The sequence below is a fragment of the Nothoprocta perdicaria genome, unplaced genomic scaffold (genome assembly GCF_003342845.1).
Source record: "Nothoprocta perdicaria isolate Ctin4 unplaced genomic scaffold, notPer1 scaffold_11, whole genome shotgun sequence".
Classification (NCBI taxonomy): domain Eukaryota; kingdom Metazoa; phylum Chordata; class Aves; order Tinamiformes; family Tinamidae; genus Nothoprocta; species Nothoprocta perdicaria.
Genome location: NW_020454205.1, coordinates 5,183,405 through 5,210,781, shown reverse-complemented (window position 1 = coordinate 5,210,781; position 27,377 = coordinate 5,183,405). Strand labels below are relative to the sequence as shown.

At 42.3% G+C, this 27,377-nt stretch overlaps 1 protein-coding gene across 1 annotated transcript in view; it reads right to left on the bottom strand.

Moving 5' to 3' along the window:
* UNC80 (unc-80 homolog, NALCN channel complex subunit) overlaps window positions 1-27,377 on the bottom strand; it is a 107,627-nt gene that overhangs the window by 18,594 nt on the left and 61,656 nt on the right. Inside the window, exons 31-53 of the mRNA XM_026047473.1 lie at window positions 25,937-26,118; window positions 25,018-25,149; window positions 24,292-24,478; window positions 23,322-23,453; window positions 22,633-22,776; window positions 21,945-22,045; window positions 21,334-21,420; window positions 20,604-20,787; window positions 19,940-20,034; window positions 18,992-19,081; window positions 18,311-18,412; window positions 17,734-17,914; window positions 16,557-16,825; window positions 15,467-15,601; window positions 14,505-14,643; window positions 13,133-13,229; window positions 12,433-12,603; window positions 12,115-12,207; window positions 10,413-10,448; window positions 9,710-9,928; window positions 5,450-5,650; window positions 2,938-3,061; window positions 611-736 (exon numbers count right to left, since the gene is read on the bottom strand). Coding sequence (XP_025903258.1) covers window positions 611-736; window positions 2,938-3,061; window positions 5,450-5,650; window positions 9,710-9,928; window positions 10,413-10,448; window positions 12,115-12,207; window positions 12,433-12,603; window positions 13,133-13,229; window positions 14,505-14,643; window positions 15,467-15,601; window positions 16,557-16,825; window positions 17,734-17,914; window positions 18,311-18,412; window positions 18,992-19,081; window positions 19,940-20,034; window positions 20,604-20,787; window positions 21,334-21,420; window positions 21,945-22,045; window positions 22,633-22,776; window positions 23,322-23,453; window positions 24,292-24,478; window positions 25,018-25,149; window positions 25,937-26,118 — 3,227 coding nt within the window. The remainder of the gene's footprint in view (window positions 1-610; window positions 737-2,937; window positions 3,062-5,449; window positions 5,651-9,709; window positions 9,929-10,412; window positions 10,449-12,114; window positions 12,208-12,432; window positions 12,604-13,132; window positions 13,230-14,504; window positions 14,644-15,466; window positions 15,602-16,556; window positions 16,826-17,733; window positions 17,915-18,310; window positions 18,413-18,991; window positions 19,082-19,939; window positions 20,035-20,603; window positions 20,788-21,333; window positions 21,421-21,944; window positions 22,046-22,632; window positions 22,777-23,321; window positions 23,454-24,291; window positions 24,479-25,017; window positions 25,150-25,936; window positions 26,119-27,377) is intronic.

The following is a 27,377-nucleotide window of genomic DNA, read 5'->3' as shown; positions in this document are numbered from 1 at the left end:
TAATAGTCATGGCACTGCTCTGAGAAAGGAACAGTGATGAAAGCCTCCAAAAAGCCCAGAATGAGGTTGTTATTCTGGACCACAAGGATACTCCCGAGTCAGCAGCTGAACAGGCAAGTTGTCCTGCCTCTTGGAGCCTGTCCCCCGCTCGGGGGACCAGGCCAGCTAAGAGCAGACAAACACAAACTCTTGTTGGTTACGCACATGCACCCACAGGAAGAGAGGCAGGGTTGCATGGGCATGACCCAGGTCTGGGCCTGTCTCCAGCCACAGGAGACATACGTGAGGCCCTCAGATTCTGTAAAAAAAAAAAAAACCCTAATATACCTGTCAGAGCCTTAGATAGCATCAATCAGCTGAACTCCCAGCACTTTAGTGACAGTGTTAAGCTGATGGATGCTTGCTGTGGACTTGGTTCCAGCAGGTGTATTCTGAGTTCAGTTCAAGCCTTCACAGATACGGGACAATTTATATGTTGCATCTCTTCGATTTTTGGTGTATGTTCCACAGTTTTTGCCCAGCTTTTGCAGGAAAAAAAACAGAGCACCGAGGAGGTGGTGTCTCAACCAGAAGCTAAAACAGGCCTGGCCTGAGGCCAGGGCAGACACACCTGTATCTGCAATGCTACAAGCCGGACAACAGCTGTGCTGAAGGGCAGAGGTGGCGAGAGATAAGGGCTGAGATGAAGAAGGGGTAATCCGTCAGCCACACTGGAGGGTCCTACCACTCCCATCACCTGCAATACAAACAGAGCACATCACCACAACTGACTATTTACAGTTTCATCCATGCCATATCCTCCAAGATGATGGGAAATGGAGGGGCCTTCCACTGAGCACCAGGTTGGGGTGGCTCTAGGAGAACTGACCCCCTCGGCAGATCCTGCAGGAGCCAGGGCCAGTTATGAGAAGGAGTTCTAGCAGGAAAAGGAAAGGGAGGAGAGGAAAACAGCAAGGATGGGAGGAGTGCAGGGGTAACCCGGTACATTTATAAATGTACCCAGTACCAGCCCTGAATGACCAGCACTGGACTGGTGAAACATTTAGAGTTGGAGGATATGTCATGTAATGACTGTAACAAATAAAAATATGTCAAAGCAAAAAGTCTGCATTGAAACTGGTCATCTTTTGCCTTCTTTTGCTGATCTACTACAAAACCAATGTCCTAAGCCTGACCCAAGCCAGATTTTGTACAATGTTCAGATTCCTCTCAAACACAGTCTGTTCCTACGGTGATTCATCTTACCTGACTCCAGATGTCTAAAATGCAGCCATCTGCATGTGAGCTGGTTGTCTGGCATCCCATGAAAAACCAGCACAAGAAAACAGCACTTGTAAGGGAGATTTACTTGGTCTGTTTGGGATGTTTCCTTCAGATTATATCACAACTCTGTATCTGCCTGTTTCTCTCCGTCATGGAAACAAGCAGAGACTATTCAGCAAACCCCTAGCCTTAGACAAGGTAAATGCACCCCCTTTCTCTAAATTCAGCCTGTGAAGGGCAATTATGTTTTCTTCCAGAAAGCCAAAGGAGAATTTCAAAGGGGAGAAGGCATTGTCTTTTTTTATTATCAGGTAGATATTTTCCCACCTTCCTGGCAGTTCTCTTTTGGGCCTTCTTGCTGTACTTGGTCTACATGTGAATATTAGCCTGCATTACCTGTTTGGGCAGGTAATGATAAAAAGCAAGTTAATAATAAGAGTACATCCTTTTCTGGCAGCTATCCTCGGATGTCCCCAGCAGCTAGATGTAAGCACCCTGACTGCGCTTCGGCACCGCCAGAGCTTTTTCTGTTCCCCCTGGCTGATTCTCATTCCAGGCCCTTCGGAGCGCTCGGTGTTACGAGTCACCTGGCTGTGTCTGCATGGCAGACTGCAAAGCCTCTCTACCTGTATTGGGTTATGTAGCAACCGCCTCCACAGAGTGTGAGCACACAGATTCGCAGTGCCTCTCAGCAGCTGTATATGCCTAACCAAGCAAGAAGCCTCACAAACTCGGGCAGCTTGGGGCTCCTCTGCCCTCGCAGCAGAGTCCTGTATAGGCCTGGAGCACAGTAGGCTGACAGACACCAGCTTTGCCCCTGAACTGTTCATCAGTGTTTTCAGACCTGCTCAGAGCAATGGTAAACTTGACAGGTGTTCTGTTACTTCTGGAAAAGTTTCCATGTTTGCATTCTAGAAAATATTAAATCTAATACAGCAGAAACGCCCTTTTTATTTTTTTTTTCCTCACAGAACATAAGCATGTACATTTGTACAGATGGCTGTAGTTGCACTGATTTCAAACTGAGGGTTTGCCCTCAGTGTTACTGCTCTGGAAGCACCTCAGTCCACCACTGAATGAGCAGAAAGGCAACTCTGCCTCAGTTTGTCTCATCCCTCCAGCAGAGCATACTTGGGGGCGTAAGCTCTGCCAAGAGGGGAATCTGAACATTGTACACTGCAAATCTGCACTGGATCAAGCCAGGGACATTGCAAAGAGTGGGGTGAATGCACCCACAAAACCCCTTCTAACTAGTCAATACCTGGTGGCCTCTAACAGAGCCAACAGGTCCCTTCCCCACTGGGGACGGTAGGTATCCCCAGTGTCACCCTCGCCCCCATCTCTACCAGGTGTGTGCAGTGTCCACCACCCCACTCTCCAACTTGCAGCCCTCAACTCTCAGCTCAGCGTGGCAAAGGTGGATCTTCAAAGTGGTGCGTGGGAAGGAACGGAATTAAATCGCTTGACCATGGCTGGTGGTCACTGCATCTCCCCATGCACCACTTCAAAAATGAACCTCGCTATCTCTAGTGTCACTTGCGAAGTCCCCTTGTGAGCAGTAGAGGGGACAGGCAGAATGGCAGGAAGGGGAATGACTGTCATTTGCAGTCCAGAGAAGTCAACGGCAGACCGAGGTTTAGCGAGGGGTCGCAGGGCTGCCGCTCGGCTACTCACCAGATTGACACACACATTGATCAGGGACCTAAGGTGAGGCAGGAAGGATATGATAGGCTGCCTCTGAAGTGTCAAACAAACCCCTTCAATCAAACTGCTGGCAGGCTCCCACTCAACCTGGCGCCTGCAATACAACAGTAGGTGCCGTTAGCCCGCGGCCTCCTGCCCCCCCACCAGACACTCGCAAACACGGCGACTGAAACACGCTGACGCCCACAGAGGAAACGTTGCAGACACCAATGACGTCCAAGACGAGCACAACGGGCGCCACGGAGAAAGGATGTTACCCACGCAGCTCGGAAAATCACGGAGCACACTGGGCATTCGAGAGACCAGAAACATAATGCAGGCCTTCCTGCCCCTCTGTTAGGGACACAAAATCTCTCACAGTGGCAGCGGTGGATAGGCTACATTCCACCGTCTGACACTTTCCCTCTGACAGAGGGTAAATGAAAGGGAGCCACCAGACAGTGGTCTCAGGCTTGCCTGTCTGGGAGTGAGCACTGGCCGTGCCACTCTCCTGACAAAGAGCTGCTCCTCAGCCTGCTCTGGCTTGTGGACAGTCTCATTCATCTAGCCTGAAGAGAGAAAACCCTTTGAGCTGTGACTGTCCCCTGCAAGCAGTCTGGTCTACTCTACCAGACAGAGTCTGCTCTGAATTTAAATTGACTGAGGAGCACCCAGTCTTCACCTTTCTCGCCCCAGGTAATGGACTACCAGCACCAAAACCTTTCAATCCTGGATTCTTTCTTCTCTGATAGGTTCTTTTAAGCTGAACAGCCTTTAGGGCTCGTGACAGATGCTGAACTGAGTCCTTCCTACCCATACACAAACACAACATGGGTAACATCAAAGTTCTCCCAAACTTCATCTCTGGAGTCTGACTGTTTGGAGGCAGCACACGTCTCAAGTCAACATCTGACTTCACACTAACCAGGAGAGAAGGACAACTAGCTACTAGAGAGCTCAGGGCTTAATGAAAGCCTTGGAACAGCTCTTTAGAAGACTTCCTGGAGGCACAGGGATGATCAAGTGCTCATTATCTGAGTTCTTAGGCATGCAAACACACATCTTGTCTTTCAGCATCTGCTGCTCCCAAACCTACATCAGAATCGTATGTAATTGCTCTTACACATACATCATTCCAATGTGAGATTGTTTGGGGGCTGGGCACCCACAGGAGGTGGCATGTGAGGGACTAACACGAGTACCTCAGTGGGATGCTGCTGGGGTCTGCCCCCCAGCCCAGGCTCTGCCGAGCATCTTGGCACAATCCTGCTTAAGGGTGGGTGCTGCATGTGGATCAGTGGCCCTACTATCTCCATCCCTGTGTGTACTGAAGAGCAGTTTCAGCCAGGCAGAGGTACAGGCACAGCTACAGAGAGGATATGAAGGGAATTCAAATTTATGAACATTCGTCCAACTTACACAAAGAGGAAAGATCTTCAGAAACTGGAAGTACCCTGACTTGCCCTTTTAAGGGCAAGATAAAGAAAGAATGAGCAAGAAGCAGAAAGGATATGGCAAGGAATCAAACCAGCAAGATGGGAAAACATCAAAATTTCCCTCTCTAAATTCGCTACAAGGACAGGAGTTTCTTAGAGGAGATGGTTAGTTAAAAGAAATGCAGTAGGCAGGCATGCCAGAAAAGAGATCACCTCCCTAATATTATCTGTTCCATCTTAGTTGGGTAGGTATGATTCCCACTGTGACTTACAGTTCTGAGCCTAACTCCCAAATACTGATATTCTCCAGCATCTTCTGGCTTCTCAGCTCAGACTACCAAAAAGCTAGTGAACAGAACTCAATCAAACAGCTTTTAGAGAACACTTGTCCATGAAGGAGAGTGAGACCAACAGCTCTTTTCACTCAGATCACTGCAAAGTCAACAGCATTGGGAAACCTTATGCTACTGAGGCAAAATTTGTGTCAATGCCTCCGCGGTGGAACTAATCCATAGCGAACACTTCTTGGAGTTGCTGGGGCCTGTACCATACCACTACTTTGTGAGGCACTACGCTTTCGCCAGCCGCTGACTAGGTGCAATTATTTGAGCTTTGCTGCCTTTATTAAAGAGCATTCTAAAGCTATGACTTGATTTCAGACTGTTCTTATCTTTACGGAGGAAATAATACTATTTTCCTAGGAAGCTATTCCAGAAATACTACAGTTTAATTTTCCATTAAAAAACCAAAATTTACCTCCTCAACTCACAAAGAGTGTAGATATGGTGCAAATCTAAGGACTTGTCTGGGAGAAAATGAAGAGAAAAATGAGATTTCTGCAAGTTCTCAATTACCAAGCATTTCTTTTCTCTTGCTACCAGAAGACACCACAATGAAAAACATCAACATAAATGCACACTAACATTAAATATATATATACATATTCAATTTCTGATATGCTGTAAACATTCAGAACATCATCATGATTTCAGTAAAATGACATACCCAGATTTCAAGGCTTGCAACATCAGAAATGGACCCCAGAGGTTTCTGTTATACCTGCTCACCTCAAAGTAGGCATCTTGTGAATTTTATTGAACATACGATCCAGTCTCTTTAAGATGAGGATAAGGGCAGGTCTCACCGCCTCAGCTGTCCAGTCAGTGATGGGCAACATCTCCATGATATAGCGCCGGAGACCTCGGCTTTCCATTGTCTGAGTGTCGTAAGGTGCCAGTTTCAGGAGGGAATGCGCGATTTCTGCCAACCTAAAACCAGGGTTTGTTAAGAGGCCAATCGAACGCTGTGCAACTTGCTTTTCAACTTTGTGTTGATATTAAATGAATCAAAAGAAATCACTGATTTGCGTTGCTAAGAACAAAGTACCTGAGCTGCTAAGTAAGCTGCTAAGTAAGGTTACAACAGTGTCAATGCCTGTGAAACAGTCATCATCTATACATCAAGCGACGAGTAAATATTTTTGGTCTCATGCTTGTTTTTCAGTGTCACCAGTCTAAGAGGTTTCACTGTGCAATTTTCAGGTGTTAAAATTTAAAAATAATGTGTTATCCCACAACTCTACACAGCATGTACTATGTACAATGACTTATACGTAAAGCTTCATATTTTGTTTCCCAACAGCTCTACAGATTGTGTTGCTGTTGCTCCTTCTCATCATCCCAATTGGCCTTGCTGATGGCATTTTCTATATTGACTGTGAAATACAACAGCAACATTTAATTTATATTTGCAGTTTGACCAAAGCTGCTTAAATATTTGCAAATGTGCTATAGGCAAAGACAGGCAATCTAGTCACATCACATCTACTAATAAAAAGCATAACGAACTGTATAATCTCTGAAACCTCAATGGGCTTTGTAGTAGACAATTATGGAATATTCTTACTCATACTTTGAGTGCATTTTCTGAAATGTCTTTACTTAACAGGACATATATCCATCCTCATTAAAATATGACTAGCAATATTAAGGACACTGAGGTCCTACAGTTAATAAGAAGTGGTATAAGGGTGTTTTGTTATCCATATTTCTCTGCTCTTGACTTTTACCACGGAATATGTCTGCTTTCTTAAAGACTATAAAATTTAAATTACGATATGATTATGCCTGTCTCTGGCAATACGTTATCAGTAGGATATAATGGCATATGAAAACTTTCTTATGCATTACAGTGTGTGAGATCCATCTCATCAAACTTCGGGTGTCCACCTTATAGCTCTTTTCATGTACAAATAAGCAACCCAGGAAATTGTTCCAATTCTTCCTAAAATAGTAGGATAAACTGTCCATTGGATGCACATCTCTCCATTCACTGGATTCAAAGACTTTAAGACTTGTTCAAACATTTTACTTCTAAATGGCTAAAATTAGGTAAATGAAACCTATTTGAAGCGTATACTGTATTACTTTGTTTTCTGAAGTCTCTGAGATGACATCTGTCAGCCTCCCAAGACCACAGCTGTCACATCACATTCTGTTAAATCTGTTAAATCTCTATTTAGAAAAGCTTCTTTCCTACAGAGGCTACATCTTGTCAGTCATTTCATTGATACTGTCGAAATGTGTTCATGTAAGTCAGGATGCCGTTCCATTTTCTTTTCAGTGCCAACTAAATAAAGCAATCCTGGATCCAATCCCAGTAAAATAGTAATTTCCAGCACTTCTCAGGAAACATAAGAGAACTGGAGCATAACTCATCTTCTGCAAATGAAACCCCTAGTTTTACTGCTGTAACCTTTGGCCATGACACAACTTCTGCCCTAAAAAGAATGCTGAAATAGTTACTGGCTACTACTATGTTCTATGACTTTGTTTTACCACAAATTGCTAACAGGAAAATATCTTCCTACCTTCTGTACATCTGGATTTCAGTTGTCTTAAGATAAGGATACAAACTTGTTTAAGAACAATTAAGCTCAATAATTCCAAAATATAAAAACACAAAGAAATGAAGTTTCCTTATTCTAACGAACCTGCAAATACTTCTAGGGAGTGCACACAGAGCGTTCTTACGTTGTATTTAAATATAAGCCCAGGATAGTAAGATAATATGGAAAAAAAAATAGCAAATCCCCTTTATTCCTGCACTAAATAAAGCAAGTTCAACCATTCATCATATATTCCTAGCTCTCAATGAAACCATCAAAAAAAAAAAAAAAAAAAAAAAAAACTGTCAAATTAGGACATTCTCTGTCCTGAGAGTCTCACCTTTGCTTTCCAACATAAAAACTAAGATCTCATCTCAGACTCCTATTGCTAAGAGTCATGGAGTTTTAATGCAGCCCAACAGAAGTATTTTTGAGGCTTGTATCTCTGAGAAAAATATCAAAGTGGGACTGAGAAAGCATCCATGCCCATCAGATTTTCAACTAGTCTGTTTCCAAGCACTGTATAAAAATGATATGCCTGTGTGGTAGCAGGCATCCTTTGTTTGAAATAACCCTCTAAATTATTAAACACTTGTTAGGGAAGAAAAAAATAAAATTCAGCATGCGTGCAATCAAAACCTCCTCCAAACTCCCCAAGAATCTTGGGTCATTTTTCAAACAAGACCTAAACTAATATCAAACATAATTTGCTGTTCTACCTCAATAGACCTTCACCTGTGAGCGAATCTGCCTGTACTGGGGCCTTTGCCGCTTTTCTGTGGAGCACCAGAACATGTGTGTAAAAGTAGAAGAGCTTTCTGAAGGCTTTTTTATGGTCCAGGGCAAGAACAGAGCTGGTTCAGTGCACTGCTAATGCCTGGGACCCTTCAGCTTCCCCAGCAATGTCCTGTGAAAGAAACAGTGTACAGCTGGGAAATAGTGTTGAGCCAGAATGCCCTCTTGGGCTTTAGGGCATAACCCCAACTACTAATAATGTAGCTTTGATTACCTTTGGGGCCAGACCAGTGTCAGATAGTCTATGATATTTTAAGTGATTTTTCCTATTTACTTCAATACTCTACTGAGCACTGTATGGGCTTAGGCCATAAAGAAATGTCCTGTGGATATTTGGCTGTTTTGAATTTAAGAATGACCTTGAATTATATCACTATGTCTCCTAAAAGCACTGAGATACCTTATTCCCCTTACAAAAACACACACATACACACACAGATATCCTGAGTTTGTCTCCTACTAGTCCTCTTTTATGTGACAGGTGGCAGTCAATACAGTGCCAACTGTGACTTCCTCAGAGAGTATCTACATGACCAAAACACACCGGCAGCATGAGGGGAACAACATATTCACCCTGTACTATAGCCCAGTCCCACAACGATATCTGTTTCCACCAACACAGACCAAATCCATTTTCTCTTACTGATTTTTTAAATTCAAAGCTTAATGGAAAGACTTGTGAAAGTCACACAGGATTTTACCTCAGAAAATCTTAGCTTAGTAATAATAAGAGAACAGATTTTTACTTCAGAATTTAGAAGGTTCTTCAGTTTCCACTGAGACAAATCTTACCATGAAACAAATCATAAATGCTACTGAGTTTATGCTTTCTGAGAGATTATGGTAGATAATGTTCGTCTGAAGACAGATGAAACCCTGGTAACAGAAACAGGTCCTAGCACCTCTTGTCCCACTGCTTTTGTTATCTTTCCATCTGGGCAAACTTCTCAGTGGCGACTTGCCCATTTTGTGGTTTGTGTTTACAAGGCCAGAATAGGAGAGAATCAGGTATGAATCTCTTAGGATATGGAGCACAGTCTCTCTTAGGCCAGCACCAAATGAAATAGTCTGCAGACAGCCTCCAACCAGAAAGCTGGGTCAGTGCTCCACCACCATAGAAGACTGTGCATGTGCTGTATCTCACACACTGCTGTGAGGGTCCTGTAAATGGCTCCTTCCCCCTCCTCTCTGACATTTCAGGCGCTTATGTAACATACTGCAGGGGTTTCCTCCTCTCCCAGCTTGCTGGCAGCTGCATCTAGGATGCAGAGTCACAGGAAAGGAGAGGGGCTGCATTCAGCAGCCAGGCAGCTTCCTTGTCCCTTCCCCTGCAGAGGCAGCCTGACTGCACTGCTCCTCACTCTAGTCTATTCTGATGCATCAGACATGCCCCCCACAGAGTTATTTCACCCACTGGAGCTGGAAGCCATTCAGAGACCACTCAAGTATATGAAACTTTGCTTATACACAAGCAGCATAAGGTAGAACTTCAGGAATATCCAAACCAAGTTCTGTGTGGTCTAGAGAGCGCTATGCAACTTTACACTACTAAAAAGTGACCCATTCTGCTTTTATGAAAAATTACAACTGGAAGAAAGGAAAACCATTCATATGAACTAGCAAAAGCAGAATGTCTGTGGAATACCTCATGTGGGACTTCACATCCAGCAGCTCCAGAGAAGTCACTCTGGGCTCTCCAGCCAGGTTCTGCAAAATCTTCAGCCTCGGGCCACAGTGCTTGTAGAACTCCGTGCAGATATTCAGCAAGGACTCCCGTGGTCTCCTGAACTCCTCTCTAGCAATTCGCTCATCCAGCTCCTCTCGGGGAAGACCTTGGCCCTCCTCCAGCAAATGAAGGTTTTCCCTAGAGAATATAGAAAAAGAATATAGAAAAGAATATAAAGAAAATATAAGTAGAATATAAATAGAATATATAATATATATAAATATATATTATATATAATATATATAAATATATAATATATATAATACATAAATAGAATATAAATATAAATAGAATATAAAGAAAAGAATATAGAAAAAGAAGGAAGTGTCATGTGCTATGGACGAGCAGGGGTAGATTGCAGCTAACTCTCCCACTTGCTGTTTTGTGACAGATACTTTCCCCTGCAATTGAAGATAGTTGCAACTGAAGTAAAGTGGGAAATTATCCCCTACAAAGTATTGTTAAGAACAGGAATAATGTCTATATGAATTATCCTTTGCTACCTTCCCCTGAAACTACGCTGCTTGTCACAACAGCAGTAGGAAGGGCCCAGCAAACCTGGAAACTGCGAGGCAGAAGTCAGTGACACGCTAGGGAAGACTGAGTGAGGATCTTACTGTACCTGATAAAGTGTAGCTTGGCCCCCTGTTCTGGGTACCTGGGAAAACAGAAAGAGTGCAGTTGTAAATAGGAACTTTGGAATGGCTACGCTGTGCCTTTCTGAAAGAGGGTGATGCTGCTCCAGGCCATTCAAGTCACACAGTACCAGGACTCTCTAAACAGCCTTTCCCTTGAATTTTTCTTAGACTGGGCAATCTTACAATGAAGTAGGCAGCAAACATCCACCATGGATATAATGGCATGAAATAGTTTATCTGCTTCTCAGGCCCTGGCCTGAAAAAAACAAGCCGTGACTTTATTCTCTCTAATTGATGGATACACCTCTGAGACTTCAAGACTGGATGAACTAATCTTAAATAGTAACAGTCTGATTCCAGGAGTTACCAACCAAGATGTGCTTGCTACACATCTGTAACTCAACATACTAGTTCCTCAATGATCCATGCACCCAAGTGATTTCTATCCTCCTTTAATATAAAGAAAGGAACACCTTGGAAAGCATGTCTTGCCAAAAACATATTCCTGATTTACAGTTCTGTACAGCCTATTGTATTTTTCTGGCCTGTTGGTTGTAGATGAACTTACTTACTAGTTACTTTTTAACAAAGAGAATTCAAGCTGTTATCTTCTGCTCTGGAAGTAATAGCTACTCCAACTCCTGCTAGGAGAAAACCTCCCCTCTGGGTCAGCGCAAGCACTCAGAGTTAATCACAATAAAACATAACCTGTACAGCAGGGCCTCTGACTAGGACAGGTTGAGAAGAAAATCCAGTACTGCAGTGAAGAACACCTCAAGTCCCAAAGGCTTTTGGTTGGCTTTTATGAAAAGATTTCCTACAGTCTTTGCTCTGTGACGTTGCTCTCTTTGTCCCTGCTTGAGCAGGGGGGTTGGACTAGATGATCTCTTCCAACCTTAACCATTCTGTGATTCTGTGACTGGATAAGTTCCAGTCTAGTGACCTTGTTCACACAGCAGACTAACGTGAAAGGCCACATTGGCCAAGAAGTAGTATTACAACCTGCTGACTCTATTTCCTCATTTCCTTCTTCTCTGTCCAGCTTGTCTGTTGGCTTTTGGCACAAAAATATGTCCTGTCATTCTCCCATTTCTGTCAAATGCTCTACACCTTCTGCTTTGCTATCTGTAATTGCTAATAGAACCTAGACCATGCCGAGGTAAAGGTGATTATAAATACAATTAAAGAAAACTAGAGGAGGTACAAATCTGTGAATCTCAACCAAAACATAGCATTGAGATATTACTGCTTTTCAATTTCTCAGAACAAGGCCAGAAGGAACAGACCCTTCTGCTACCTGAACAGGTTCTGCTCAGCAACCTCTCCTACAATAGACTGAGAAGAAAGCAAGAGAAAATTGAGGGACATGGTTCCTATGTCAGCAAACTTCCAGAGTGATAAAAGGGAACCAGAGAAGACATCTAGAATGGGTATCCTCCATTTCCATATCCTGATCTTCAGTTCAGACACACAACTCTAGAAATGGGGATATTGCTTACTGACAGAAATTCTCTCCTATACTATGTGCTTGGTTTCCTATTTAATGTAATTGTTTTTTCTTACACAAACTGCCAGTATTTAGCGCACTTCCTCAGGCAATTGAGGAATTACTGGGAAATGAGGTATTTCTCAAAAAAAAAAAAAAAAAAGTCTGAGAGAAAAATGAGAAAGAAAAATAAAAACTACCTGGTGTTCACACCTGCTGACATAGTGTGATTAGCTGTTGTGGTTCCTTTATGGCCTTGGTCACACCTGCTCATCTGCGGGGCTGTCATAGGCCTGCCAAAGGAAAGGTGAATAACACTAAAAATTGAGTCCAATGACTACACTGAAATTCCGCCTGCAAACCAGCAAAGTCTGGCACTAATTTGACCGTATCTAAAACTCAGTCATTATACAAGGTAAGTTACACATTGTGACTTGCCTCCATGTGGCTCCTGTGCATTTTTTCTCCCCCAGACTGATCACTAGATAAGAGTGAGACCTTTGATTCCCGGGAGTTACCTGGTGAGAACTTCTACACTGTACAGGAGAGCTTGCAAAGAGGTGGCCAGAGCAGCCATAGCAGCAATCTCCTCACGAGCTGCTGTCACGGTCTCCACTTGAGAGGTTTGTCGCTTCAGTTTCTGCAGGTAACAAGGGACCAGTGCTTCCAAGACCATCAGCATCTGGAGGCTGGAATGACAACCAATATTTACGCAGTTTTATTCTATCAGTCCTCAAACTCACTTCAGTCAGAGGCTTAGGTTTCTATCTAAAGGCACGTGGATCTCTCACTGGCCTGGGACTTCTTAAGCCTTTCATGAGGTACCAACTCCTGGACCTAAGAAACTCTGATGGGGGATTTGAGGAGAAAAAATAGCTGATGCGTGAAACAACAGTAATAAAAACATGTCAATATCATCCGAAAACAGAAATCCTTAGCATAAAGTATGATCCCCACCTCATCATTATGGAAACACCACCATGAAGCTAGTACTTCAGCTAGTGACTGGCAACACTTGGAGTCAGTGTCCTAGGACTGCAGGCCAAGACTTGGAAGCCATGGCTTAGGCTCACAGAGAAGCCAAGAGAATTCTTGGAATGCCCTTACGTGTGTGTACACACACACACACACTCTGCCTCTCTCTGTCTTCCTTTCTCACATGATATGCAACTCTTTAGCCTTTCCAGAGTATGCACAAACCAAGAAAGAAAGTAGCACCTTCTGAATGATTCAGGAGCATAGGCCACCACTGTCACACAGAGCTTGATGGCTTCACTGATTGAAAAGGTCAAGTCCTCATTCCCGTAGCAGAAGTCTGAGGAGGTAGAACAGCGTGAGAGAACTATCCCATAAATATACTGAATATGAAAGGAACTAACACACTCCTTTCTTCTTCTCCCTTTCAGTTGCTTGCTTCTCATGTTAACAATTTCAAAAGGCTCTCGATTTTTGAAAAAAAAATCTGTCCATAAGAGGAACACATGCTGCACTCCCATTTTCACCCTGCCATTCAAGAACTCAGTACATAAGAAACAGTTTCTTCTCAGTAGGTCAAATCATTGCTGAGAACAAAGCCTTCAACTGCTATTGGAGTTCTGCTTCAAATGTCAGCCATCACTAATCTTGTATTAAGATTTTCCTTGTCTTAATAGAAGACAAGAATACATGAGCTTAAGAATACTCTTTATGTTCCCTTCTGCATTTTTTATCGTCCCACCATCAGATGGTTTAGATGATTTTGATTTTCACTGGGAAAACACAAGGCATGCAATATTTTCATTTACAGTGTCATCTTTAACATACACTCAGGAATTTTCAAAGATACCTTTGAACACCCAAAGAGAAGATAAAGCTTTATATAAATGTTTACTACAGTCCACAAAGAGGAAGAAGTATCTTCCATTTTTATATCATCTTTATATTATAACTTATTACATTGTTGTACAGCACCACAGTTCATTAAAATCAGCATTATTTAAGGGAAGTGTAAATCTGGAAAGGAGTCAAAGAAGCTTATAAAATAAGCAAAGATTATTCTTCTGCAAATCACAGAGCAGCTGAATTCCTAAATGCTGCATTGCATGGATTACTATCAAGATACACAGTGTTCTGGATACACCATAGAGCCCTAAATATTCTGCTTTGTGATAAATTGCCTCCTCCCCAGAGCTAAACACTGTTAAATTTCTCAATGGCATCCATCATTTACTAGTCAGAGTCTGCCCACGGGAGAGGATCTTTTGCTTTCTGCCCACGTTGAGCAGGGGAGAGAATGACACTCATCTTTTCAGTGTGATATTAGGTATCTTGATTCTTCACTCCCACATGATAAAAACTCAAAATGCCAGGAGCTAATCTCAGGCGAGAGGTTCAGTGCAGAAGCAGCAGTTTTGGAACAAATTAAATTAATTATGCTCTTTCTGCAGAAAATATATAAGAGGAAGTAGCAATAAAGCCAACCTTAAAAGCTACATGAGGCATAAAAAACAGGTATTGCTGTGCTCAGGGAGAAGAAAAAGACCATGAAAAAACATGCTGAAACAATAAATAACAAAAGAGAATTACTTAATAGAGGGTTCTTGGCTGTTACCTAATGATTTGAGAGGTTTTTCTGCCTTCACCAGTTCCAAGATGTCCAAAATGTCTGGAGTATCTCCCTCTAGAGACTGCAGCAGGTCAAATAGGCACTGAGCTGACACTCCTTTGTTGGATCCATTGTTTGCAGCATCCTGTTTCAATGACATGCATTTGTGATTGATTTTCTGAGGGACTTGTGCATCCCAGGAATCTTCATCTGGAGATTCTGGATATATGCACAACACCTTTATGTATATAAGTATTTATTTTGTATATGGCTCACTTAGACTTCAGGAATTCACTAGTTTATTGCTATCAAATAATAAGCTTTGCCTCACTCAACAGATTGATGTTACAGGGAAAACATGATTTGAAAATTGCACAGCTTTGCTTCCCAGAAAAAGCGCATCTTTGCTTCCCTGTGAAGGAGTAGTTTGTATGTGCTCCTAGTTTGATGTGGTCCTCCTTCAAAACAAATTAATGCAATTTTAATTTAACTCACTAAAATGGTTAAAAAGGGAAAAAAAGTCATGATTGGACATTACAAAACACGGCTAATCCAGTCTTAAGAGTTCACATGCAGCAAAAACTGGCATTTAACTTTTGATTCTTATTTTTGGATTGTAAGAAAGGATTTGTCATGTGTTTAAGGTTCTACAAACCATTATTGTCCTTTTCTATCTTATACACAGAAATTTAAAGTGAGACCACTTCTACCAGTGGACCATTATCTCAGTATCTTGGCCAACAGTGATCATTGTCAGATGATTCGAAATTTAAAATAAAGCATAAATCAAATGATGAACAAAAGCCTGCAGAAACAAGTCAGCAAACGGTTCTGGCAGCACTGAGTGCAGTGAATGATGCATAGTAATTGTGGTTGCTGCTCCAATATTTACATTTTGTGAACTCTAATGGGAGCTTGGCTCCCCCTGGATTTCTCCACACAGAGCCCAGACAATGTCTACTACTCACAGGGAACTCCAGGAGAGGGGCCACACTGGCAAAGAGCTGCAGAATAAAGGGCTTGCGATGCAGGATGTAGAACTGGCGGCAGGCAAACTCAATTGCTTGGCGTAGCTGTGGGTTGCTTTCATAGTCAGCATATACCTAAACAAAGGAAAAGGGTCATAAAAGTACTGCTCTGGTGGAGGGCTCTCCATCTCCTCACCCCAGGCAGAAGCAGCTACATCCTTGTCATGTCTGACACATTTTTAGAGATGGAGACTTGACCACCAGCCCAGGTTGTGTTTTAGGTTCAGACTATGCGTGAAAAAAGGGTTTTCTTGTGTCAAACTTGAACTTGGTCACAATTTTGGTTTGATATTTTTTGTCTAGATCAGAAATAAATTCTTCCTCTCTCCTTTCTAGAAGTACTTTGGCTGTTTGATGCCACACAGTGCTTTCTCCATCAATCTGCACCTTTTTCAGTTAATCAAATTCCAGCTGCTATTTGCCCCTTCTCATGTGTCCTGTTTTCTAGATTCCAATACTATTGTCTAGCCCTGCAGATATAATCTTCTTGTCTGGAAGGGAACAACATTGTTTTTTTTTTTTTTTTTTTTTTTTAATTTTAGGTATCTAATTTTTCAAAAACATCAACAGGAAAAAGGACATCCTTGAGCTCCCTGAAGAGAAACTTCACCTATCTTCCACCCTTAATACTTTCATCATTCAAACAAAAAGATAACACAGATTTTTATTTCATAAACACTTAGCATTATTTTCTATTGCTATTTAAATTGCAGATTTATCACACTTGAAGTGAATACAATTTAGTTTTGAATAGAAATCATCTATTCCAGATATTTCAGTTATTCCCAAATTTCTGTCAATCTTGGTAGGAAAAAAGCACTGGGGGAGATTCAAGCTCTAGAAATTTTCCAGAAGTTGCACTTTTCTCTGGGACATACCAGTGAAGGAAACAGAGGTTCATTTGCTTAAAATTAAGAAAGAAAACGTAGTGTTGGGCCTGCTGAATTGGGCCTTTCCACCTGCATTTGATGTTCGTCTTCGTGAGGTCCCTAAAGTTGGTGGCTTAGCTGGGACTCAGGGAGCTGCTTACCTGCAGCATGCTGGGGAGCACCCACTGATATCCACTGAGGGAGAAGAGGTGGTTGAAGTGCACGGCTGTGTTGATGACTGTGGCCGCATACTGCCTCAACAAGGCACTGTCCTCTGGGTGCAGGATCAGGGCACCATTGAAGACATTTAAGAACAGCATGATCTCATCTCCCCAGGGGAACTCGCTGGGCATGCCAAGGAACATCTCCTCCAGCAGCTTAATCCACAGGCTCTTCTGAAGCGTGTCAAGACCAAAGAGCTCTTTCCCAGCTGTAAAGGAGAAGGCAACAGCAATCAACCCTGCCCACTGCAGCTAGCCTCACAACACTCCTAGATGTCAAAGGCCTCCACAGAGATCCCTCCCTCTCCAAAGCAGTGACCTCTGCTTTGCTTTCTGAAAAGAGTTCATCCATCCTGCACCTCTACAAGTGCCCACTTGTAGACTTGGCCACTTATTGGGCTTGGCCAACCTGTCTTAAAAGCAAGCAATTTGAAGCCTAAGAGTAATGACTATCACACAGCTCACTATCTGCTCCCCACTGGCTGGAAATTCTTATTCTCTTAAAAGTGAAATGTGATCTGAGCTTGCACATACAAGCAAAAGTTCACCATTTGCCTCACACTGCTTGGACAGTTGTACAGATTTACGCTGTGTTTTCATCCTTCAAGTGTCTCATAGTTACAACAGTGCTCAGGAAAGAAAGTGACTCAGGGCTGGTAACATAACCTGCCAATGCTTACCACTCAGCAAGAAACAGCTTGTAGCAAAGCAGCCTGCTAATGCCCAAATCCAACTGGAAATCCCAACTGACTTTCAAGGCAGAGTCTCTAAAATAAGAGTTGTTTCTATATCGCTACCTCTCATATTCTGGTGATAACAAAAAAGGACATATTATTTCAGCTCATACATGCTTGTCTCATACATAATTTTAATACATACAGCTACCATAATACATAATTATAACATATTCTAGCTTGCATACAAAGAAAGCAGCTTTGCCTGCAGACCTCTTACAGCTGTCATGCTTATATGCCAATATCTGTGCATCATTTTCCCGAGAGGTTTTTCATAAGCCTTCAGCAGTGCTACAAGCCTGTATGTTACTAAGGCAAATGAAGTGTCACACAGTCTCTGGGCTTAGCAGAAGCACCAGGGAAAGCTGGCAAAAAGGCCATACCTTGGGGGTCACTGAAGAGTGAGAATTCGGCGTCAATGGCACTTCGGGGGAAGGAAGGCAAGCGGAGGAGATCTTCCTGGAGCATAGATACATGGGACTGCTTGTGGGCAGTAGGGATTTTCTGTGTCAGCGATATGAGGAACAACACCCTCCCCACCTCTTCTAGCTTGCGCGTGAACACCTGGGAGAGAAAAAGACAACAGCACCTGAATAAACGGTTGCAAAAGAAAGACAGTCACGAAACATAAAAACTCCTCTTGACTTCAGATGACCTATTCTAACAGTGAACTCTAACAGTGTAACCACACTGATCTCTGTCTTCGTTCCCTGCTTGGTGTTATCCATCTCAAATACACCTAAAGCAACTTTAAATACTCAGTTCTGTGCTACTAAGAGAACCCTGCTTTTGCAGAAAAATGGCGTGGGGGCTTTTTGCAGGTGGAGTGAGCAAAATACCATCATCTTCCTCTCTGAAGAAATACTCTGAGGGGTCTGCAGCACATCAAAGGCACTGCCCTGCTGCTTTAGCTAGGATTTAGCTCCTTCTGGGCAGAGATGTTTAGTGGCAATAAGATACCTGCTTCTGGATGAGCTCTTGACCCTTTTCTGGATGCATCTGTACCAGGTTGAGCTGGGGAGAAACTGATCTCCGGAAAGGATAAATGTCACGGACATATGTCTGCCAGGAGAAGAAATAATAAAGGAAACAATAATACATATTTTAAATAAAAGCAATTGTAACAATATCACTCATCAGGACTAAATACAAGGTCCTTAAGTGGGGATGAGGAAACTGGCACTACTAAAATAAGGGGGTTATCTCCCCTGCCTATCACTCTCAGAAAGCATGCTAAAGCACAGGCAGGTGTGGTTTAACTCAAAATCCTTCTGCTTGCACCCAAGCTGCTCCCGTTGCAGTCTTGACAATGCAGAAATATTGAACCAAAGATAATATATGCAGCCTCTCAAATGAAAAATCTTAGGAGACACTGCTTGAACTTTCTGAAACTTTGGGATAGGGAGTTCCAAACAGTGTCAAGCATCACAGAAGAGCATAAACAGAAGAGAAATTTGTCTTCCCTCTTTTCTGAGAAAAATATTAAGACTTAAGAAGGCTCCCACTCTGTCTCTTCCCTCCTGTTCTAACCAACTTCAGTCTTTCACCACACAGAACTAAACATCAGAGATGTGGTGTCCACAGGACAACCCCAATGTTTAAAAAAAGCAAAGTCATCTGTACCCCATGCATTTGCCTCACCTTGTTATAATGAATAAGATTCCATCGCTTATCCATTAAAAAGTAATGAGAAGACTGAGTTTCAGGTATGTTAAAAAATTCCAAACACTCCTGAGGACAAAGAAAACAAAAACAATTTATTACTTACTAGCTGTCTTGTGCTAAGACTATGATGCCTGAAAAGCTATTAGTTCTAGTTAATGTGTAAAGGGTCAAACCTGACCTTCTTCATCTGGCTAATAAACTCCCCAGGCATTAATTCTTACCCAGGCATTAATTCTTAATTTCTATTTTAAATAAAAAATGCACAAATATGTTCATAACAATTTTAATTGTTACATGCTAGTATCATGGTCCTGAGAACTGATACTACTTATTTCTATGTCTTTTTTCATATGGGGCATATTTGACTGGCTCAAGATCCATATGGATATCGTAGATTCCATATTTGTATTATGTACTTACCAAGTTTTAGAGATAGGAGACATACAGAAGCACTGAAGTTCAAATCCTTCAAAGCACTGAGATGTCAAATTCCAGTTTGTCCAGCTATGTTGTTATGCGTCAACATATCTGGACAATCTGGAGGCTTTTACAAGCCTGTTTCCTATGTGGCTCTGTTAAAGTCATCTTCTGACAGAGAAGGGGACTGACCGCACCATCTTCCAGGATATCATCATGGCTAATGAATCATTGCTTCTTCAGAGAATATGTATCCTAAAGAATAGTATGTAGCCAATACCCAACATGTTGCAGTTTCTTAAAACGTACATTTCTATTACGCCTTTAAAAAGGGATGTTGTTGCAACCAACCTCTCCTGATACGAAATCAGAGATGCCTGCCGGAGCACAGCTCCTCTCCTCCACATTGAAACATGAAGATCAGGTAGAACATATTGCTGGCATATTGGTACAGCAGCTAAATCTATCATTAAGTGGTTTGTCTCGTTCCAAAAACCTCACTCCTACCTTCAGAAGAGCTTCAAACTGTGTGTCCTCATGGACTGGTAACTGAGTTGGGATGTCACACTCGTTTTGTCCATGCACAACAAGGGTCTTTGTGCCTAAAGTAAGAAAAGAATTGCATTCTCCTTAGCTTTAGTTACTCAATTTCAAAATATTGCCCATGGAACAAAAGTAATACACAAAATTCATTCCTAGGTGGACAGAAAACTTCATCCTATCTGGAATCACACAGGTGAGACCTATTTTTCAGTTGAAAATCTCTTGCCTGTCTTTTAAAGCTCTAGACTCATAGCACGGCCCTCTTGGCCTCTTACAAGACTTAAGCAAGAAGCTGCATCCAATCAAACTGGCTCTGAATGGGACAGTCTTACAATGATCAATCCCAACGGCATTTCACAGGCCAACTGGCACAAACCTGAACAGATTGTTCTAATTTACTTTCTGTTTACTTCTTTCCAAGCTCTTAAAACAGTTTTCTGACTTTCAAGGAATTGGAGTTTACTGATTGAAGCCTCAATTCAAGGACAACTGACTTTAAATATGTAGCTTTCTGAACCTGGTTTTTTTCTGATCCAGTTCTGATGGATCTACCTTTTGGCAGCAAAGCAGTCGTAAACAAATGTGTGATCTCAGAAGTGAAAAGCCTCCAAGGACTCAGTTCTTATACCTGGCATTGAGGCTGTCACCAGCAGCTTCACTTCACACTGTTCCTTCTTCATAGTCTGTTTGAGATCCTTGAAGAAAAGGCCTTCTACATAACCCACCACTTCCCAAAGGAAGGTTAGTGTAGCAGAAATAGCATCCATGCCCCATTCACATGGAGTACGTACAAAATACATGATCAGACCCACCTGCAGTTAAAAAAAAAATAAGAATATCAGGTTATAGTCAAATTACTTGTGCAGAGCACTGTATAAACAAAGGACAAGAAAATCTCTCTTTACCAAGAGAAGCAACAGCTCACTAAACCTAAGCCCTAAAAATTAACACATGCCACCGTAACTTTGCCTGTAAACATACTGTTCTTTCTTCTTTTGAGGAGCAGGGAGAGGCAGTGCAGGTGGTTTGGGCAAATGACTATTACAGCCCAGCCTAAGAAGCCCTTGTGGGTAAGGAAAAGGTAGATGAAGTTACTAGATTTGTTCCAATAGGACTGTCCAAAAGCAAAGAAATCTGCAAATCAAAATTAATTGTATTAATTAAAAGCTTCCATTGGACTACGACTCATCATTTAAGGTCAAACTCATGTTTTTGCATCAATAGCCAGCAGCACTTCCAAACTATAAAGTGACAGAATACTAGTCTTCCTTGCAGATTGCGACATCCTCATGTTGGGAAATATGCACACAGACAGAAGCGAGACTATGGGTTACACAGTAAACCCATGAACTACTTACCAAATAGTTAAAGAGGATATGAGATGTTTGGGCAGGAAAATCTCCAATGTTCAACAAAAGCTTCCTTAACATATACATCAACTCATCCTGGGAGAAGAATAAAAGTTGTTTCAGTTTTCATTTTGTAGTCAGTTCTTAAATGGTGGCTTGGAAGACAAGGACAGTGATGTTACTATCAGTATCCATATCCTAAGTGTACAGTTGAAAAACTGCTTTGGAGAGAGACTTTCATCCAGTCAGAACTGCCAAACCCCTTCTTCCACAGGCTTCAGCTTTGGCACAAGAAAGCAGTCTAATAAACCAGGGAGAAACAAGCCTACCTCTCCTTTCAGAGAAAACTGAGAGCAGGGTGGTACAGGTGGAGCTATCATTGCTTATATCAGACAGAGAGGGCTAAGCTCTGTAAGCAGCTGTTTCAGGGTTTGGCTTTGAACAGGTCACATCCTCAATGAAGGTTGTCAGCTGCGCCTCATTCACATCAGTGATAACGCAGACTGAAGCTAGTTGATGGCACTGGCCTAAAAGATTTTGAGCCACATTCTCTCCAGCAAGTGACATCTGGGCTCCATGTAACACACGCACACACACCACCAGAGAGTCAAAATATCTACCTGCCGGTTGCTTATTGTGAGCTTCTCTAGGAAATGGCGCAGAACTGTAGAGGGGTCTTCAATTAAGCAGTTCCACAGGACCTGCTGAGCAACAGCACTTACTGCAAAAGAAAGAAAAGAAAGTCAGAACCCTCTGCCTAGGAAAAGCCTTTTAATGGCACACTTAGATGCAAGCATTCCTGCTATTATGATTATCATTTTTGTACTGAAATGCCTTGATGCCACTTTGGGGGCAACAGGATTCCTGGTTGCCAAGGCAGTGATTGTAGCAAATAATGACAGGTTTAATATTTGAACCTTCCCTAACTGCTGGTGATATAAGGGGAATAACTTCACCAGTGTAGTCAGGGAAATAATAAGGAAATAACTATTCAGATTAGCATCTCCAAATTGGGCAAATCAGACAATAAATAAATTCATATACTTCTGGGAGTATGAAATTCCCAAGTTGCAAGCTGAGGCTTATTTCATGTTACACTATCTGCCACAATGAAATAGAGTTAGCTCCATAGTCCCTATAACACTTCTGCCTGTAAAACAGTTACGCTGCAACAAGCAACAGGAACTATAAGCAAAAACAACGTTATGTCATACTTCTTTACATTTAAGTAATAGCAACTAACAAATGCAAGTCATTGCTCTGTGACCCCTGAGCAAGAACTACTAGCAATTTGATTTAGGTCAGTACCAGCTACTCCATCCTCCCGAACTTCTCCATCTTCCATCAGATGGACAATGGGGAGCACTGCAGCACAGATGCAGGCTGGAAACACAGCTTGAGGTGGCTGAGGCACGTGATGGTTTGGAGTATGTTCTGTAGTGTGTTCTTCATCTGCAGCAGTAAGAAAAGTGGAAGGTTTGTGTTAATGAATGAGTTGCTATGTCACCCAGGTAGGTTAAATAAACACTTATGTTGTGTTGCACAAATAAAACAAAATGAGAATCTGTCTGACACACTGCTTGAGTATGGCAGGTTTACTGGTATCTTCAAGAACAAACTGAGCCTCCAGACAACTTCTTGATCAATAATTTCATTGTAAATATTTAGTTTTTCAATGTTTCCTTTATTTTCTAGACATCTCATTTTCTTTTCATTGAAATCAAAATTCATTACTGTATTCCACAGTATCCTCCATGATACTACTCAGCATAAATGAAGGGGAAAGAGAGACAAACAGACAGACAGACAGACTGTGAGATACAAGGGGAGACACTCTGACAGCAGGAACGAATGAAATAATGCAGGGTAGTAATTTACTCTGAAGTGGTTCAATCTTGTCAACACATTCAGCAAAAAGCAAAGGCTATAGCTCAAAAGGAAAGGTTTCCATAGAATAAAATGATAGGAAAGGATACTCCTAAGTGAAGTCCACCCACCTTCTGCACTTACTGCTGACCGCACTGACCAGACGGAGCCACGGCGGAAAGAGTAGTTCCTATGAGATGTACTGGAGGTGCAGGAGGGACTCACAGAGAGACGGCGCGCGGCCAGGTTGGCAACTTCTTCTACTGACAAAGAGAGTGGGAAACGTCAATCCAGAGCCTACTGACAGAATCTAGAAAGTTTTCTAGGGGAGAGCACTTAAAACCAAAATGGAACACTGAAGTCAGGCAACACTCAAAAGGCAATTTCAGATCCGTACAGATTAGGTAGGTCATTTTCTCATGCTCGGGGACCACCAAAGTGGCTCTATGCTTCTCTTTACATACATCTTATTATCCAACATGATTGGCCAGTACTTACCTTTTACTAAGTTTGACTCTGCTGCTATTCTGCTCACTAATTTACCAATGCAAGCCTAGATCTGGATACTACTGAAGTCACCTAACAGCACATACCTTGGAATGCTTTTAATGAATACTCTCCACTCCCTTGGCCTAAACCAATAAAAATCCTCATTTAGTACAAAGCTTGTAGGATGCAACTCATCTCATGTAATTTTGGTCATCTTCAGTTCAATACTGAGGTTAAGATGGGCATCGAGGCTACTCTAGTCACTATAAAGAGAGCTAACTCCACAAGGCAATCTTCCTTATGCAGAAAGAGGTATCCTTTCCATTGATGTCAGGATGTGGGGGAAGAGAGAACTCAGGACACACAGTGCGTCAAGTTTAGGTATTTTTCTTGTACTAATTTTTAATTACACACTTGTTCATTTGGATTCTTCAACAAATTGATGTGCTTGCTTGTGACCTTTATAGTGCTAAAATGGTGAGCACAACAAAGCAGGGCCTTCCCTAAACAAACTATTGCTGTTCTTGGGCATCCCACACCTCAACCATGCTCCATATTGGTGGCTGGTGCTCTCAGTTTTCCTGGAAGGGAGTTCCTGGCCACGCCGCACACCTTCTTCTTCCTGCTCTGAGCTTGGTGTGCAGGTTGGCTCGTAGCAGGCCTCCTGAGTGATGGGGATGGCAGTGATGAGACTGGCTTCCCGGCCCAGGCGTTTCTTTTCTTCCTCCTGCTGCAGATTCTTCAGGATGTGCTCGGCTCGCTGGTGGGAACGTGACACTGCTCTGGCTGAAAATGATTTCTGTCAGGAAGGAAAGAGAAAAACACAGTTTGAAGCAGTAAGACTCGCACATCCTGTCTTTCACACCAGAGTCTTCAGTAACATTCAGCAACTGAGTTTCTAAATACAAACCAGACAAGTGCTAGTGAACAGAGATTTATTAGAGACTCTAGAGTTATTGTCTACAAAAAACCTTGGCATAGACTTCTCTAAACAGGCATCAAATGAACTAGCACAGAGAAAACTGTGCTTGTAAACCATGAAGTTTGGTGAACTAATCCTTCAGGGAGATAATAGTTGTGTGCCCTAAGATTTGAGCTACTCTCTTTCACAGGGCTGTGTTACGCAGTACAGTCTCTTCTTGAAAATGCAGAAAAGTCTAATGGACAGGTAGAAAATTCTGGGTGCCCTGCACTGACAGTGTACTGATTAAATCCTCTCCAAATGAGGGTAACAAAAAAAGGTAAAAAGTTTAGACCCCATCTTTTGGCTCTAGCTTCCCCCATGCCTTTAGTGGGAAAAAGAACATTCTCTTTCACTCTCACAATCTCTTTACTTACTGACTGATCTTCATTGATAGGATCTTGCACACTCCCACTGCACTGAGGGACCCAGGGAGGGTCAAACATTGGCACTGATGGCATCCCCAGGACAGGCGAAGGCAGAGTGAAGTTTATACTTGGTGGAGGGATCTAAACAAAAACACAGGGGAGTAAAATGAGGGGAGGGAAAAACAATTGTGGAAACAGAGGTAAATACTGAATGGGCTTCTGTTCCTGCTGCTAGTGCTTTCCCTAGATGAACATGGAATTGCATCTAGCACTGGATTCAGCAATAAGCCATGCTTTTTTATACTATAGAGCATTTCTGAAGAAAAGGAGTTGTTTCGTTCACCTAATTGATGGTTTCTCAGCTTAAAAGTAGACAGTCTCATAGACACGCCCATAACAATTCATCATGAGGTTAAAATAGTATGTGCTCTGGAATTTATGGAACCCCTATGTGGAGACATATGCAACCAAATTGTTCACCTGTAACACCGCTCTTACAAAAAAATGCAAGACTTCTCTGTGAAATGGATTCTATCCACGCTGAATCAGATTGAAAAGCACCTACTTGTCAGGCAATGTCTCTTCTGAAATTTGTGGGAAACATTGCTAAAGAAACATGAGTAAAAATACCCAAGACATTAATTTGCTCTGCAAATTTATGCTGTGTATTTCACTATATTGTAAGAGACCGGGTAAGACACAGGTTGCTTTCCATGCCTGGTGTTTTTCCTGACCTGTGTCCCAATTGGACTCTCCGTTTTACAAAAGAATTCTAGACATCACCTTCCCCTATAGTGGGAGACTATATGAGACCACTGTTTCCCCCTTCATCTGATTTTGAGACTATTTCATTGCAGCAGGTCACAACACATCCATCCCACAGGGCAAGCTACAAATGGCAACGTAGTGTTTCCTATGCCTGACCTACCTTAAAGATCTGCTGTGCTCCCTCTTCCATCCGTGGCCAAACTTGGTACCTGAACCTCCAGAGTGTGTGAAACTTGAGAATGGCATTCAGCCTTTGCACTGTCTCTGGGTGATGAAATTCGGACATCAGCATGTCAGAAACAGCCTCTGGCACCTTCACAGCACACAGCAGGAACATGGCAGCTGCAAAGAGTCAACATCTCATCATCTGTTTCCTCCATTAATATGTTTATTTGGCAGACAGAAACTGCAGCTGTACAAACTCCCACACCAACAAGAAACCTTGACTCCAAAAATGAGATCAGGACTTTATCAGCCCTGCTGGTAAAATTGCACAGCTTCGTGAAATCAAGCAAATGAGAATCCATCTTTGGGAGCCTTTCAGTCTTATATGTGATGCTTGCAAAAGGGGATACTTTTAAAATAAAATGCAAATTTTCTCACTAAAATATCATTCACAACCGATTTAAAGTAACAAACATCTCCTGGAGTAACAAAACTAATACAGTTTGGCTTTCAAGGATTCGCTTCTAAGTGATTTTTGTAAAGCTTAATAAAGGTAGAACGAAGAGAAACTCAGCCTTCCTCTCACAGTAGGAGGCAGTGCCCTAATAGAGGGCTCACTTGCCTATTTTTACAGGGTAAAATCAAAAAGGAATGTTCTTAACCAGCTGGACATCATGCAGTGATCACAGGCTGCCTCTAAGAGAAAAAGAGAGCTGCTATGAACTGGTAGAGAAAGGACCAGATCAAATTGTAACACAAGAGAAGTTGAGCTGGCCCACAGCTATTTCATTCGAGCATATTTGATTATAAGCAGAGTAAAACTCCAAATCCAAAAAGGCCAAATAATTTAAGCTGGTATCTGGAAGGCAGGCAGGAAACAAGAACAGGGGGAAGAGGGGTGCTGTGGGAGCGGGTGGTGGTCAGAGTTTAGGCCACTAGCTCACCATAGACCCCTGCAGACAGTTGCTCTACATTATGGGGCTCTTTTACCCTAGTAGAAAAATGACATTTGCCATCTCGTTTGCTTATTTAGAAGGTGCTAGGATTGGGTCATGCTGATGGGGGCACTCTGAACATCTGCAAAACACAGTTGCTCTTTCTTTTGGGTTCAGCTTTCAACTTGAAATCTTCTTAGGTCTGCCCCTTTGTTCTGTTCCAAAACATAAGGACCCTCTTGTTTTGTCAGCTCAGAAATTTTTCTACCTTTTGGTGTTGAAAACTTACACTGAAAAGTGTAAGTATGTCAAATCTTTGTAGGTCTGATTTAACAGTGAGGGGCATGTTGAGAGGCTTCACCAGCCAAAAATCAGCCTTGCAAGCAGGCAGTAGATGGTGCTGCCATACACTAACACAGCAGCTCCGTTTAGCATGCACTATTGCCAGTTCTCACTCCTCCTTGATGAAAGCAACTTATGTTGGGACTGAAATCTTACACA